Below are 16,666 nucleotides of genomic sequence, written 5' to 3'. Positions count from 1 at the left end.
AATGATCACACACACACACACACACACACACACACACACACACACACACCTCTGCCCTGTGAGTACTGGGCTGGTGGGCATTAAGGATGGGCGCCAGTGGAAGCAACTCTTGTCCAGAGACCTGACGCTGAACTCGGGAAGGCCGAAGGCTGTAGGACAGGGTCACTACGACAGCCCGAAGTTTGTCCTTGACGTTCTCCTGGGAAGGCAGATGACAACAAGGAAGAAACCAGGTTCGAATGGGGCATACGTACAGTCCCCGAGTCTTCAGTCCTCCTCATGTCCCAACCAAAGGCCCAGTTCTGATTCAACTTGGGCTAAAGGAAGCTGAGAGACACAAGCATGAGGCAGGACAAAGCTAGAGAATGTCCATTCTACAGAAGGGAAGACTGGAATGCTCCAGACATTGCCCTAGATGAAAGATTCTTAAAAAAAAAAAGGAGTTTCTGGAAAACTGTGTATAACAAAAGTTCACAATTGCAGACATGTCCCTTTTCTGTTCTTCTTTGCGTGTTGTCAAGTTCATGATAAAACAAAAGAATGAGTCTATAGAGGAGTAGAGCCTCTAGACAAAGATCAAGAAACAATTTTCCAAATTTCCAAAAGGTCCATGGATGAAGATACCATTACCATTAATAATATATATAGAAGTATATATTAGTATGAATAATAGTAATAAAATTAATTAGGATATATCAAGATACATATATATACATATATATAAATGGGATAGTCTTTCAAGGTTTGCAAAGTACCTTCCTCACAACAGCCTGATGAGGTAGGCATTGCAAGTATTATCTATCCCTCATTTTGCAGATGAAGAAACTGAGGCTCAGAGGTTAAATTTACAGCTAAAAATGATACTCGGGTCTTCTGACTATACTAACACCAACAGGCCTCTGGGAGAGAGAGAAAAGAGGGAAAGGGAAGGGAATTAGCATTTATCTAGTACCTACAATGTTCCAAGCCCTGTGCTAAGCACTTTTCGCAAATTTTATCTCATTTGATCTTCACAACAACTCTGCATGGTAGATGCTACTTTTAACTCCATTTTACAGTTGAAGAAACTGAGGCAAACAGAAGTTGAGTGACTTTCTCAAAGTAGCATAGCTCATCTGAGGCTGTATTTGAACTTAGGTACTCCAGGCCTAGCACTCTATCCACTAGACCTCCAGCTGCCAAGAAAGGGGAGTGTCTCTATATCTCCTGGCATGGGAGAAAATCCCATCCATATGGACCTGGGGCACAGAGGCAGAAGGAAAATGGGATGATCCTAGGAGAGGCTGTGGACATTTTTAGAGTACTGGATAATAAACAGAGAGATAGGAATGACTGGAAGAGGAGGGAGCTGAAGTGGAAACAGGAGGGAGGGATGGGTCAAGGGCCTGCTCACCTGCAGCTGGAATGTGGCATCCCCACAGGCTCGGTCATTCTGGTGCCTAAGCCACACAGTGCCTGAGCTCTGGTGCTTGGAGTCAGCAGGGCTTCGATTCAGGAAAGACACCCGGGGAACCTGACCCCGGAGCCGCCGATCTGTGTCTCCATCCAACACGTAATTCAGGCCTGGTAGATGGGGAGAAAGGGCTGAGAAACAATCCCAGCCTCAGCACCCTCATCCTCACCCATACTGACCAGTCCGGAAACAAGAAAAAATCGATGGCCTTCACTCACCAACACTAGGATTGTAGCTGCTGGGATTGGCAACATAGCTGAAGCAGACTCTGAGGTCCACACTGTGGGCAGAGGGAAAAGTTCCCCAGGTCAAGTATTGTGAGGACTCAGAGATCCAGATCCAGCCCAGCTCCTATACTAGGGATGTGTTGGCCATGTATTTGATGCACCAAGTCAAGGTGAGGAAAGCCATGTTTGGGAAGCAGGGTTAAGGGAGAGAGGAACTGAAACCCAGAGTGTCCAGAGTCGCTGGCCCTAGGACCTAACGCTTTTAGGATTTATAGTTAGATGGATTGGAGATTATCTAGTTCAACCTCCTTGTTTTAAAGATGAGCAAAGTAAGGTCCACGGAAGTGAAGAGGGACCTTTCCCAAGGTCTCTCAGCTGGCAAACATCAGGCAGAGTCTGGACTCATACTAGATCTTCTGACTTCCAAACCCAGTGCTACTGCTCTGTCTCCCTCCCAACTTCCCCAGGGGCCCTGCCTCACCAGACCATGTGGCCATCAGCACAGTTAGGCAGCTCTAGGTCGATGGCTCGAGGTGAGATAGAGATGTCATGGGAGACATGGAGGACTGGATGGGACCTAGAGATCGACATGATGGTGCAAGGTGGAAGAGGGTTACACAGTTAAAAAGCAGGGATATCATCGGGAATACAATATTAAGAAAGGTTCCATTGTTACTATAAGAAATGAAGAAAGAAACTATCACCCTTTGCAGATGATATGATGGTATACATAGAGAACCCTAGAGAATCAACTGAAAAAAACTAGTTGAAACAATTAACAGCTTTAATAAAGTTTCAGGATATAAAATAAACCCACATAAATCATCAGCATTTCTATATACTACCAACAAAAACCAGCAGCAAGCAACAGAAAGAGAAATTCCATTTAAAGTAACTGCAGACAATATGAAATACTTGGGAGTCTCTCTGCCAAAAACCCAGGAACTACATGAACACAATTACAAAACACTTTTCACATCACAAAAGACAGGTCTAAATAATTGGAGAAATATTAATTGCTCATGGGTAGTCTGAGTCAATAATTAAAAATGACAATTCTACCTCAATTAATTTACTTATTCAGTGCCATACCAATCAAGCTATCAAAAAGTAATTTTATAGAGCTAGAAAAAATAAGAATAAAATTCACCTGGAAGAACAAAGGGTCTAGAATGTCAAGGGAATCGATGGAAAAAAGTGAAGGAAAGTGGCCTAGCAGTACCAGATCTCAAACTGTATTATAAAGCAATAATCATCGAAACAATCTGGTACTGGATCAGAAGTAGAGTGGAGATCAGTGGAATAGATTAGGTAAACAAACACAGTCATCTGGTGTTTGACAAACACTAAGGGGACAAGAAGTCACTATTTGACAAAAATTGCCAGAAAGACTGGAAAGCAATTTGGCAGAAACTAGGTATAGATCAATATCTCATGCTATATACCCAGATAAGGTCACAATGGGTACATGAGTTAGACATAAAGTGTAATATCAATAGCAAATTAGGGGAGCATGGAAAATTTTCCCTGTCATATCTATGGATAAAAGAAGAATTTATGACCAAACAAGAAAAAAAGAAGATCACAGGAAGTAAAATGGATCATTTTGATGACATTAAATTAAATAGGGGTTTATATAAACAAAATCGATGAAGCCAACATTAGAAGGAAAGCAAGAAACTGGGGAAACATTACATCAAGTTTCTCTAATAAAGACCTCATTTTAAAAATATATGGAGAACTGGGTCAAATTTATAAGAATGCAAGTCATTCCCCAATTGATAAAGGCTCAAAGGCAGTTTTAAGAAGAAATCAAAGCTATCTATAGTCTTATGAAAAAAGGTTCTAAATCACTATTGATTAGAAAAATGCAAATTAAAACCACTCTAAGGTATCAATCCATATCGGATTGGCTAATAGGACAGAAAAGGAAAATGACAAATACTGGAGGGGATGTGGGAAAATTGGGACACTAATTTGCTGTTGGTGGAGTTGTGAACTGATCTAAACATTCTGTAGAACAATTTGGAACTATGCCCAAAGAGCTATAAAATTTTGCATACCCTTTGACCCAGCAATACTACTACTCAGTCTATATCCCAAAGAAATTAGAGAAAAGGGAAAAGGACCTATATGTACAAAAGTATTTATAGCATTCTTTTTGTGGTAGGAAAGAACTGGAAATTGAGGGTGTGCCCATCAATTGAGGAATGGCTGAACAAGTTGCAGTATATGATTGTGATGGAATATTATTATGCTATATGAAATGACAAGGAGGATGGTTTCAGAAAATCTGGGAAAACTTATATGAACTCATGCAAAGTGAAGTGAGCAGAACCAGGAGAACATTCTGCACAGTAACAACAATATTGTAAGGATGACCAACTGTGAATGACTTAGCTACTCTGACCAAGAAAATGATCCAAGATAATTCCAAAGGACCTATGATGAAAACTGCTAACTCCAGAGAGAGAACTGATGAACTCTGAATGCAGACTGAAGTATACGTTTTTACTTTCTTTATTTTTCTTATTTTATTTTTTGTCTGTTTTCTTTTGCAACATGGCTAATATGAAAATATGTTTTACATGACTTCACATGTATAATCTATATCAAATTGCTTGCCTTCTCAAGGAGGAGATGGGGATGGGTGGGAGGAAGAGAATCTGGACCCCCCAAAAATTTAAATGGATGTTAAATATTTTTACATGTAATCGGAAATATTTAAAGAAAGAAATAAAAATATATTTTTAAAAAATAATGAAAGAAATTATTTCAGAGAAATTTGGGTAGATTTCTATGGACGGATATAGAGTTAAGTGAGAAGAATCAGGAAAACAAATTATATTGTACTATCAACATTGTAAAAAACCTATAATTTTGAAAGACTTAAGAATTCTAGTGAACACAATAATCAATAGTGATTCCAGAGGACCAGTGATGCACCATGCCACCAACCTCTTGACAGAGTGGCTATGGATGATGCCAAAAGGGGGTCTATTTTATTTAGCTATGTTTATTGGTTACAAGGGTCTTCTTTTTTGTTTTCTTTCCCCAGTGGGGAGAAGAGGTAGGAAGAAGAAAAAATGAATTGTTGATAATTAGAAAAAATTTAACTTAAAAAAGGGAGGGGGGAGCAAGAGACAGTGGGATCAGGGTCCAGGTCAGGAATCAGAGATACAGTCAGACCCTTACCTGAAGAGTGCCACAGTGTCAGCCAGTGACCCCACCAACAGGTCAGGATAAGCATTCCCATCCACATCCAGGCCCCCAGACAGTGAATAACCAAAGCTCTCTATGCCCACAGCCTCACCCTCCAGAACCTGGGAACCAAAGATAGAATACCGCCTTTGCTTCAGCCTCCCATCTTTTCAAAACTCCTCCAGTCACCTCTTCTCACTCCTTTCAGGCCCCCATGCACCCTCACCCCTCCCTCTGACGTCTGATCCTCATTCCTCTGGCCAACCCATCCTCACCTGAGCAGGTTTGGGGACAACCCCCAGGCTGCTCCCATGATAGATGAAGACCTTCCCTTGTCCATCAAAGGGGGCACCCACAGCTATATCTGAGAGGAACAAGCAGGCATGGGGAGTCTCAGGCAGGAAAGATAGTCTAGACTCCCAACCTTCCCAGACCCAATTTGAGTCTCTCTCATCCCCTGACCCCAGCCCCTCCCATCCCCATCCTCCACCCCTCTAGCCTCCTTATCCTACTATGTCACTCTGCTCATTCATAGGCCTACCTGGAAAGCCGTCCTGGTTAAGGTCCCCCAGAGTGACCACACTGACCCCAAACATGGAGCCAGGAGATCCAAAGAGCCGAAGAGGAGAAACCCCTGCCCAGCGTCCTGCCTGGTTCACATACACATACACAGCACCCCCTAGCTCCTCCTGGCGCTCGAAGAAATAAGGAGCACCCACCACCAAATCTGCCCAGCTGGGAAAGGACAGAGAAGAGAGAGTCAAGTTGGGAGAACCTTCCCCAGTCTAGGAGGGAGTGGCCAGAGCAAAGAAACTGCCCACCACCACCCAACAATAACCAAAAATGAGAGAATAGCAGTCAGAGCAGGGGCGTGTGCCCTGAACCCTTTCCAGTTAGATCCCTAAACTCTCTCTGCCCTTAAATCAGCTGACTGAAATCCCAGAGCCTGCTTTCCCAGTGCCAGCTATGGGATGTGGGTACTTGAAGCCCTTCAGGCTAACTTTGGCAGTGCCCCTTATATGACTGACCCCTTGATTGCCCCATCTTACCCATCATTGTTGAGGTCAGCCACAGCTAGCGAATAGCCAAAGCCAGATGTCAGGCGATCCCCGGGCAGCACGGCCTCGGGCACCAAACGGCTGGCGCTGTCCCTTCGAAGAATCACCACAGCACCTGTGTGGTTGGCCCTCGGGGCCCCTGCCACAAAGCTCAGCTCATCTGCCCTCATCAGGCCCTTCCCCGAGTCAATAGAAAAGCCTAGGGGTAGGGATCAGAAGCAGGAGAAACGCTGACAGATAAGCACCTCCACTACACCCCCAGCCTCCGTGCACTTCTCAATGCAGGAGGTCAGGAAACATCAAGGGATCCGTGGCCCACCCCCTGCTCCCAGGCTTCCATCCTAGATCGGTCTCCCCATCCCTCCTCCAGCTGCAAGAGTACAGTCACACAGTCTCCCCCCAACTCTAAAAGGCAGGAGAATTGGGACTCAGGCTGCCTTCAGCTGCATCATGGGGGGAACATCATAGTGGATGGGATGGGAACAGCCTCCAGATTCCAAAAAGCTGGATCCCACAGGGCCACACAGAGTAGGAAATAGAAAAAGTACATGGGGTAAGGGGCGGAGGAGTCAGTCCCATGGGGAGGGGGAGAAAAGCCCTCTTCCCATTCCGTACAGTGCCCCAGACTCCATGCAGCCCTGAGTATCACTCAGTGCTTACGCTTCCTGACACCCCTCCCCTTCTGTCAATTCTCCCTTCCGCCACCCTGAGCAGGAAGCCCTCCAGAGAGTGAAAGGCCATTAGACAAATCTCCCTCCACTCCCACAGCTCCCAAGCCTCATTCCCTCCCCACTGGAGGAGGTGTGGCAATAAAACAGGAAGAATAACTTACCAAAACCCAGGGTGATTTGACCACATATTTTTTTCCTTTCTCCCTTTGCCCCCTTCCCATGAGGTCGAGGAACTTTCCTTCGACCTCTTAGGAATGAGCTACCCCACCCCCCTCCCTACATCTTTGAGTCTCCCAGATCAACACAGAGTCCCCTGTAATGGCTAACCCTCCCCCAGCCTGCTATAATCACAACCTTGCTCTGTTCATAGCAGGCATGGGGAATGGTAGTTCACCCTTCTTGGACATGCCTATAGAGTTCCTGAGTCTCCATTCCCCCCTCAGCCTTGTTTTCTCCAAATGCTCCCACACCCCCACCACCAGCTTCACTTCTGTCTCAGAGCCCAAAGTTGGCATCATCTTAGTAAATGAGAAGAAAGGAGAGAAGACCAGCGTCGCCCAGGAGGAAGAGGGAATCCTATGAGTGAAGGCCTCAAGAGACCAACAGATGGGTGGGGTGAGGGGCTTACAAACCTAAGTAGCTATTGAGGGCCAAGTCTCCAGCTGATCCCGTGATCCGGTCAGCGGGTTCCAGGGTTTTATACACCAGCTGGTCAGGATCTGAGCTATCAATGTTGGTCATAAAGAGTAACCCTGCGGGAGGAGGAGTGAGGAGGAGAACACCAGGGAAGGGAGGGGAAGAGACATCCAGAGGTGCAGGGGAGGAACATCAATATGGGGATGAGGGACGGAGAGATAGACAGACCAAGAGGCAAGGTAAAGGAAGATAGGAAACGAGAGAAAAGGGGTAACAGAAAGAGAAATATAAAATCCAGGAGAGGAAAAGACAAAAGAGAAAGACCAGTACAGAGACAGAGGGAGGGGAGTATGGAGGGGAGGAAGAGAAAGGAAAGCAAAGGGTTAGAGCAGCCCCGGGCTGGAGAGCCCCATACCAAAGTAGCTGTTGGCAGGGACAGGGATAAGGCGGGGGTCCTGCTCCTTTTCTCCCCCCGCCTCGTAGGGCCCGTCGTCCAAGTGGGCCAGGTCCATGGAGCCCTGGGCACAGAGTTCCACCCGGGCAGTGCCTGTAACAACATTCCCATTTAGTGCCAGGGGGAGGAGCCACTCAGTCTGAACCCTGAGTAGACCCAAACAACTCCCCTCAGTCCATCAACCACCCTTACCCTTACTTCAGCCCCAAGCCTTCTGAAACCCTCTAAACTCAGCATTGCACTCACCAGGTGTCAGCTCAGCCAGGAGCAGCGTGCAGAGGTGTGGGCTGGTATGTGAGAGCATGGGCTGGAGTGTTCATGCATTTCAGATGCTGGCATGTGCATTTGTCTGACCGTAAGTGGACCTATCCATGCATTCAGGTACTCATGCTGGGATATTTATTGATGTGTGTGCTTGTAGGTCTGGGTCTATTTGGCCAGAGGTAGGCACATCACATGTGCATACATGTGCTGGCCTAATAGAGTATATATGCACACACATGTGGCCCATGCCACCAGGACACATGATTGTGTACATACTGGGTTGTCTGGCCATGGACTGGCCCTTGGCTCTATCTCTAGAGCAGTGAGGGGTGCAGGCATCCCAAGATCCCAAGGGTAGGAGAAATGAGAAGAGGGAGTTTGGGGACAGCTTGGGTCCCCTTCTACCCCCTCCATAAGGACAGACTCACCCTTCCAATTGTAGGTGCCAGGTGCCCCAAAGAGGAGGTAATGGTTGTCAGGGGAGAAAGCAGCTGAGGTTCCCTGCTGACAGAACCCAAACTGGTCGTGGCCCTGGGGACGCCCCTCGCAGAATTTCCACTCCCCTCCATCCAGCTCATCCCGAATTGTCAGATCCTCACTCAGCACAAAGCATCGGCCAATCACATCTCGGGTCTCCAGAGTCTGGGCAACGCGCTGCCTTGCCTCATACAAATGGGCACAGGTCTGCAGGATATGGGGAGTCAAGGGTGTCAAGGCTCCTCACACCCCAACACTGCCAAGGGCACATAGATACAGACAGGACCTCCTCATACCAACACACACTGAAGTGCCAACCAAAAACTGGTCACAAGCTACATCCTCACCAGTACTACATGGCCTGGCCCACCTTGTGACACATAGCCAAGCATCATGCATGTATGAGGTGTTTGCAGGCACACAAGTCTACATCATCTCAAAGGCTTACATGTTCCAGACTTCCCCAGGTGTCCACATGCACAAAAAAACCCACATAATCAAGGCACACACACATGTAGCTGGAGACTTAATAACCACATTTGCTCATGCTGTCTATAATCACACAGAAGTCAGAAATTCAGAGCTGGAAGGGAAGTCATCTAGTTCAACTGATCAGTAAGCATTAAAAAAGTGTTTGCTAATGTGCTAGGCAGTGGGCTCTGTGCTGGAGATACAAATACAAAAGGGAGACAGTACCTGCCCTCAGGGAGCTTATATCTTACTAGTCTAATACAACATGTTTACAGACAAGTAAATACAATATACTTACAAAATAAATATGCAGTGATTGGGGGTGAGGGTGGATTAGGAAAAATACCTTGAAGGAGGTAGCACTTGAACTAAGCCTTGAAAGGAGCCAAGGGTTTCAAGAAAGAGGCAGAGAAGTTCCTGGCATGGAAGACAGATAGCCTGTACAGATGGGAAAAGTCTTGTACGAAGGAAGAACAAATAGGCTATCCCATCTACTGCATAGAGTGAATTGAGAAGTGGTTATATGTAATCAGCCTGGGGAAAAAAATGGGCTGGAAGCAGATTGTAAAAAGGCTTAAAATGCCAGGAGTTCACACTTTATTCCAAAGGCAATGGAGATGTACTAAAGCTTTTTGAGCATTAGAACGACATAGTCAGAGTTGTGCTTTGGGAAAATCGATGCGACAGCCTTCTGGAGGATGCACTGTACAGGGGAGAGAATGAATGAGCCAATGCAGGGAGACCTGCCTCTATATCACTCCTACCCCCTCTTCTCTGCTTTTGTAAATCATATCCATCCTTCGAGGCCCCGTTCATGTTATGCAATCTCCTTCATGAAACCTTCAGGACAAATCCAGCCTGCCCTTTCTTGTCCTTCTCTTGTAATTTACTGTCCCTTATTCATCCATTTACCATAACCCACCTGGCGGCGTTAGCACTGTTTGCCAGAGAACAAAGTGGGATCTTTGAGGATGGCACCCCTTGAAGTCCCAGAGTCCAGAAGAGTCCCTTGCATATACTAGCTGATCAATAAACGCTTGTTGAATGACTAATGTGAAAATATGTTTAATAAGAATGTATATGTAGAGCCTATATCGGATTGTAGCCCATCTGGGGGAGAGAGGAGGGAGAGAGGAGGAGAAAATTTAACACTTATGGAAGTGAATGTTGAAAATGAAAAATAAATAAACTAACTAATTAAAAAATAAATGCTCATTGAATTAATAAATGATCCGGTACCACAACATAATTTTGGTACTGTTAGTTAACTTTTCCCACCCCTCCTCCACTAAAGCCCAACTCCATTGCTTCCCCCTGGCCTGAATATGATCCTTGGATGCCATCAGCAGAGTGGAGTCTCTGCCAGGTCCCCCAAGCTGGAAGGATTCATAATGCAGTCCTCCGGGCAGGCTGTCTGTCAACAGGGCACCAGCCTAGCTAAGTCTGGAGAGGCTCAACATGAGAAAGTAGGCCAGGAGGTTAGGATTTTTTTTCCCTACCTTGACAACTCACAAAGAACAACTGTGTAAAATGTCCATAGCAAAACAGTGGAGCAAACTCCCACATCTAATCATGTATTCTTTAAAAACTCAGCTAGGTGGTAGAGTGGATAGTGCTGGATTTGGAGTCAAGAAGATGGAAGGTCAGTAGTGCCTTAGCTAGCTATGTGACCCTGGGCAAGTCACTTAACTATCACTTAGCCTTAGTTTCCTCTTAGGTAAAATGAAGATGATAACAGATAATAACCCTCGCAGGGTTGCAGTAAAGCTCCCAATATAAATGGTAGACCTAAGCTATGACCATTATCAAAATTTCAAAGTATTCCAGTGTTTCTCCTGTTTTATCTCTTGCATTGACCCCGTATTCCAAAAAGAAGAAAGTCAGTTCCTTCGGGGCAAGGGGCAAGTGCATTTGTCTTTGTATCTCCAGTACCTAGGATAGTACTTTACTACACTGAGCACTTAATAAATGACCCACCAATAAATTATCAATTTCTTAAGCGCCAAGAGACTTGTAGAAGAAGCAGCCCAATACAGTGTTAAGTCAAAGCTCAGAGAACCCTCGCAGAATGAATGAACCCGGCAGCTCACACACAGGAAACACTCACCACAACCTTGCCCCCAGGGCCCTGGCTCCTGAGGCTGACACCCAGCCACTGGTTCTCTTTGCTTTCCTTCTGTACTTCCGCTATAGACAGGACAGCAGAGAGTGAGGGGGAGAGAAGCCAGGCTCAATATTCCCACCCTCCTCCCTTCTCCCTCCAACCCAGGTGCCCTCCCAGCCTCAAACCTCCTTGGTCAATGTCCACTCGGTAGCAATCATTCTCATCACGGGTCAGAGGACAGGCGTAAAGGCCTCCAGTGCGGTTAGCCGCTTGGCCTGGGAGGGCTACTGCTTGGGGGGCACCTACCAGAAGCCTGCAGAATGGGAGGAAGGAAGGGAGGGAGTTAGAAAAGTCTCAATCTCCTCCAAGACTTATTTATCCTCCTGACAACTCTCTATGGAATGAATGTCCAGGCTGACAGGCCCTTGGACCCCAGGCGGCATCCTGACATTAAGCACAGCTGAGCAGTGGAACTAGAGTCAAAGGCCCTGGATTCAAATCCCTCCTCAGACACTCCTACCTGAGGGACCTCAGAAAAGTCCCTTGTGCCTTAGTTTCCCTCTATGTAACAATAAAACAAGAGTTATCATTTATGGAGCATTTTAAGTTTTACATAGACACTGAGTCCTTACCACAACCCTGAGAGATAGGTGCCAATTTTCAGATGAAGAACCAGAAGCTGGCAGAGGTTAAGTGACTGGCCCAGGGACACAATTAGTGAGTGTGTGAGCCTGGATTCACTTCACCTAACCACCTCTAGACATACAGATGTGCCCAAAAACACTGGAGGTATCTGCAAGAAGCCCCACACACCCTGACCCAACTCACCACAACTTCACCCACAAAGATCTCCACTCAACAGGCACAGAACACATATGTTCCCTCTCCACTCAGTATTGTTAGTTTGAAAGAACCGCTTGTTCCCAGCACCTGTTCCTAAATGCCCAACCCCCCTCTACAGCCCGGGGCTCCTTTGCCAAGTTTGCCCCCTCTCTCTGACCTAATTTGTTCCCTACCAGATGCCAAGAATGTTGGGGGTGAAGGCAACAGGTGACCACAGCTGGCATGGAGAGGCGGTCTGGATGCCCCATTCCAGGAGATTCATTTTGGTCCTGCTAAGCTCCCTATTGGTCATGACAGCAATAACCACCATCCCCCAATTCCCCAGGATTCTACCAGTCATCTCTACTGTTTAGAGTTAGGCTTAGGGCAAAGGGGGGAAAAAAGGGGAATGGTTTCTCTGTCTCTCTGCAAAATCCACCCTCCAGCCTCCACTCTCCCTCCTCATGCCCTTTCCCTTCTCTCATTCTCCTCCTCTCTACCCCCATTCTAATACGACTCGCTTTCCACATCCCTTTATATTCTCCGTTTTCCCTTATCCCCTTCCCCATTCTTTCTCTGTCCCCTTTCCTCATCTCCCCATTTCCCCTCCCTCCTTCTACCCTCAAATTCACCACCACTACTCCTGTTTTCCCAGCTACAATTTTTTTGGCCCAACAATTTTCCATAGTCACAGCCAAGGCTCTGGCCCCAAGGGTGAGTTATGCTGGGAATGGAGGATGACTGAGCCCCCTGGGGCAAAGTAGCAAAGAGGCCAAGAGTGGGAGTGTGGGGGTGGGCTTGGGAGCTGGGGGAGACTGAGAGGGAAAAATAAAATGTGCCCATTTAGCCACATAAACCTTCCTGGGCTCAGAACAAGGAGGCGGAGGCAGGATTGGGGGGAAACAGTTTTCTTCAACCCTCTTAGGGTCTTCTTACTCCTGGCCCCACTTCCCATACCAGTAGTAATCATTAACCACCCACTCACTCCCTCTCTTCTAGGAGCAAGGCCAGTGGCAATGGTGAGCTATGTGACAACCCTCTGGAGAACAGACACCATCACTTCAGGGGTGCAGGAGGAAAGGGTAGCTAATTCTAGAGCTGTCAACCTGTTGAAGTCTATATCTTTAAGACCCCTGGACAGGGCAGTAAAACTTTTAAGGGAACTAAGGATGGATCAAGAAAAGGGGGCCAGTCTGACATTTCCCTCCGAAGGGACCCTGGGAACATCCCTGAAGGACATTGTGGCTCTGTGTCAGTGGGTACAGATCCACTCTAGTAAACATGCACACAGAGACTGAAAACCCCTCCAGGGTTTAGAATACTAACATAATAATAACGATAATGAGCATTTATGTAGTGCTTTATGACTTGCAAAACACTTACAAGGCTCAGTTTTTATATTACCTGCAGCATTTAGGACAGTACTTTGCACGCTGGAAGTGCTCAATATACATTTGTGGAATGGATGGATGGACAGACACGTGGTCAAGTCAATACAGATGAAAGTCTCAGCAGCCTCAGGATGGCATACAAATGCCTGGGAGCCCATCAGCTGCACACATATGCTGAACCCTGGTTATTGGAACTAAGGCCTGGATTTGCACAGGGCCAGGGGTGTGTGAAGGGGGCTAGAAAAGTCTGTCCCTTGGGCTCCTCTGAGGACAGAAAAACTAAGTGTACAGATGGGCCCAGCCCCATGGGAGAAGGGGGAAAGGAATGGAGAGTGATGGAGAAGGGACTCTTCCAAGGACACAGGCATAGATAGACAAAAACTTGGGCCTCAACATTCTCTCACCTTCCTTGGCAATCCTCCACCCCTCACTCCCCGAGCTTGACTCAGGCTTTCTGGGCTCTTGTCAACTCCTAGCTCACAAATTCCCTAGCCCCTGGCTCACTCCAGCTTCTGGATGGGATGGTAGCTACGGTGGCAGCCACAGCCAGGAGAAAAAAAGGAAAGAAATATTCTCAGCATTTGGGAAGGATAGGAAGGTCAGGAGCAGCATGAACTTGGGGACATTTGTCCATGTCACCCTCCATTCCTCCAGGACACCGCCACAGAGAGGCCTAGATTGACAGATCCCGCTGTACCCGGGTCTCTCCCTGGGGGAGAGGAGGGGAAAAGAGAAGCTTCTTTCTATGCCTCCTCATGCTTATGGCACCTCCTATAGGGGTCTCTCAGTCTGAAGAGGAGCTTCTCCCAGGGCCTTCTCTGTGGATTCTGCTGGAGGAAACACTATGAGATCTCTAATACTGGTAAGGACTTCCTTCTTTGGGGTCTCCTCTGTGAGTTCTCTGCCTAAAGATTCTCTCAATCTAGGGTGCTCTCCTCTACGGAGTCTCCTCTGTGGATTTTCTCGGTTTCTGTGAAGCCTCCTCTGTAGGATCTCCCAAGCTGAAGGTTCCATCAGTCTGGGGTCTTCACTCTGTGGGTTCTCTCAATCCAAGGATTCTCTTGGTCTGGGGTGGGAGGCTCCCCTCTTCGAGATCTCTTCTGGGTAAGGGAGTGTCCTAGTCCAAGAGCTCCAGCCTGAGCATTCCTCTGTGAGCGCCTCTCACTCCAGATACCCCTCTAAAGTGCTGGGCAGCTTTTTCCCCTAATTAAGGGGGAGAGGGATAGAGAGGATATTTGGGGTACATAGAGAAGAAGAGCAATGCTGAAACTACAACAGGAAGAATTTTTGCTATTTTCCTATCTTGCCACTCAACCATAGATGTCATTCTAGAATGAGGAAAGGACCCTGCAGCTTAAGCAGAAGAATAGTAAAGATGATCCTGGCAGTGTCTGCTCATCCACCAAATTCCCTCCCATTCAGGCCCGGCATACCCTAGGAGAGAGGAAGAATCAGGCTTTACCTTCTAAATCAGTTGTCAGAATGGCAGTTGGCGGGGAGGGGGCTAAGAAAGCTGGGATGGGGTGGGGGGAAACTAAGCTGGTAAAAATAACTTAGAATTTCCCTCGAAATAACAGTGCTCATCATGTCCTAAAAAGGCCTCCAAGTCTGGAAGACTTGGGAATCTGGCAGACAGAGGGCTCCATGCGGGAGAATGGGAGGGACTCCAAAAGAGGACAGCCACTCCTCTCACACACACCCTTACAAGAGCTTTAGGGACCCCTGGGCCCATAACCTACTCTCATGTGACAGGGAGCAAAGAAAGCGATAGAAGCCAGCTCTCTCTCTTTAAAAAAAAAAAAAAAGAATGAAACGGCAGCATCTCCTGGTACTATTGCCCCGGCCCCTTCCAGAAAGATTGATTGAAATGGGGGAGGAGGTCCCAGGGGGCTGGCACTGATCATAGTAATGGACTCAATATGACTTGGGGGAGGCTCTGGAGTGGTGAGTTGGGGTAAGCTAAGACCCCAGGCCTGAGGTAATCAGCATAAAAGAGAATGGAGGGAGACGAAGGTGGATTTTTCCCCCTTCTTATCTTTATCCCCCATGAATCAAGCCCCACTCACACAAGTAGCTAAAGAAATGCCCATAGTACACACAAATTATGGAGTCCACCTGCACCCAATGGAAGCATTCTAACTGGTCCCAAAGGATCCCAAACTAACCCCTTCCCACCCCCGATCTTCCTACAGATAAGATTCTATGATTCTAGGAGTTTGGAGTGAGAGGAGGGAGGAACAACAACATAGCATCCTTCCTGGGATCTAAAGGGAAGCTGAGGCTCAAATTACGTGGATCCTTTTTTTATAGCTCCTTCTTTTGAGACCCTGCTTGCCTGGACTACTGCCCACTCCCAGCCAGAACAGTGAATCATAGCTTCCAAAGCCCATTCCATCCCTCTGCCTGCCCTACTCTACCCAACAGAGGTGCCAGGTCTCTATCTCATTTTTTAATTAAAATTAAAAATTAAAAAAACCAAACTCCTGGAAAGGAGACTCCATTAGCCTTCCTCCCCTCCAGACAGGCTATCTCTCTCTCATCACTCTGACTGCTGGGAAGTTATTTCTGGTGTCTAACCTCCATGCCTTCCACTGTAGTCTCAGACCCTTCCCCCTCCTCTGAACAGCCTGAGACTGGTATGTCTCCTCCCTCTATGGAACCTTTTCTGGTGAGGACTGGGTACTCTCAGTTACTGAGTCAACCCAAACAACACGTCCTAATGCTGTTAAGGTTGCTACTAGAATAACACCCACTCTGAGGGCTGAGGGAGGCAGATTGGGACAGGAGGCTGATTAGCGTGTCATTGGAAGACTCCAGACCCCAGACTCCCAGTCCCCACATAATGTTGAAGTAGGGTATCGTAGGGATATAGGAAAGGAGGGTGGGGCTCTGGACAGAACGCAAGAGCTAAGATATGAAGGAAAAATCAGGAACAGATGGGGGAAATGAAGGCAGGGAAGTAAAGATGGGTTGAGGTCAGGGGGCAACCTAAAACCACTAGAACTGAGTGACTCACCAGCTCTGGGGACGGGGCCGAAGCTGCTGATGCAGGGCCACGGAGAAACCAAACAGGCTGCCAGGGTCTCCCTCCTTGCGCAGCGCACCCATCACGTCTAAGTTGAAGGCACCGGCCCCCGAAAGCAGCCACCCCAAGAACAGGGAACCCCAGAGGCAGCAGAACCGCGGGGAGCGAGTTCCGGCCATGGGGACCGCGGACCGCCGAGCCCCACTCCAAGAACCCAGATCCACACTCTCCCGTCTTGTCTCCCGGATCTCCCCTGAATTCTCTTCTGATCTCTTCTGATCGCCCTCTCCTATGCTCAAGTACCCCTCTCGCACTCTCTGTCCCTCATTCCATTATCCACCCGCTCCTTCTCCAACAGCTCTCGGTCTTCAGCCTGGACTGCTGACCTGCTGAGCTCGGGCTCGGGCTCACA

The 16,666-nt window shown here is 47.4% G+C and overlaps 1 protein-coding gene across 3 annotated transcripts in view; it reads right to left on the bottom strand.

The window, feature by feature from the left end:
* Window positions 1-16,666, bottom strand: part of ITGA7 (integrin subunit alpha 7) — a 29,015-nt gene extending 12,349 nt beyond the window's left edge. Inside the window, exons 1-14 of one of the 3 annotated variants that reach the window (XM_036758907.1) lie at window positions 16,246-16,666; window positions 11,202-11,329; window positions 11,020-11,099; window positions 8,393-8,648; window positions 7,662-7,793; window positions 7,243-7,362; window positions 5,931-6,138; window positions 5,423-5,616; window positions 5,157-5,245; window positions 4,876-5,003; window positions 2,162-2,257; window positions 1,672-1,733; window positions 1,394-1,563; window positions 50-199 (exon numbers count right to left, since the gene is read on the bottom strand). In XM_036758907.1, the coding sequence (XP_036614802.1) occupies window positions 50-199; window positions 1,394-1,563; window positions 1,672-1,733; window positions 2,162-2,257; window positions 4,876-5,003; window positions 5,157-5,245; window positions 5,423-5,616; window positions 5,931-6,138; window positions 7,243-7,362; window positions 7,662-7,793; window positions 8,393-8,648; window positions 11,020-11,099; window positions 11,202-11,329; window positions 16,246-16,433 (2,001 nt within the window). In that variant the 5' untranslated portion in view covers window positions 16,434-16,666. The remainder of the gene's footprint in view (window positions 1-49; window positions 200-1,393; window positions 1,564-1,671; window positions 1,734-2,161; window positions 2,258-4,875; window positions 5,004-5,156; window positions 5,246-5,422; window positions 5,617-5,930; window positions 6,139-7,242; window positions 7,363-7,661; window positions 7,794-8,392; window positions 8,649-11,019; window positions 11,100-11,201; window positions 11,330-16,245) is intronic. The other 2 variants (XM_036758908.1, XM_036758909.1) reach the window with 2 other exon arrangements.

This window comes from Trichosurus vulpecula, chromosome 5, assembly GCF_011100635.1.
Source record: "Trichosurus vulpecula isolate mTriVul1 chromosome 5, mTriVul1.pri, whole genome shotgun sequence".
Classification (NCBI taxonomy): domain Eukaryota; kingdom Metazoa; phylum Chordata; class Mammalia; order Diprotodontia; family Phalangeridae; genus Trichosurus; species Trichosurus vulpecula.
The sequence above is the reverse complement of the archived record's forward strand: the minus strand, read 5'-3'. Positions and strand labels throughout refer to the sequence as shown.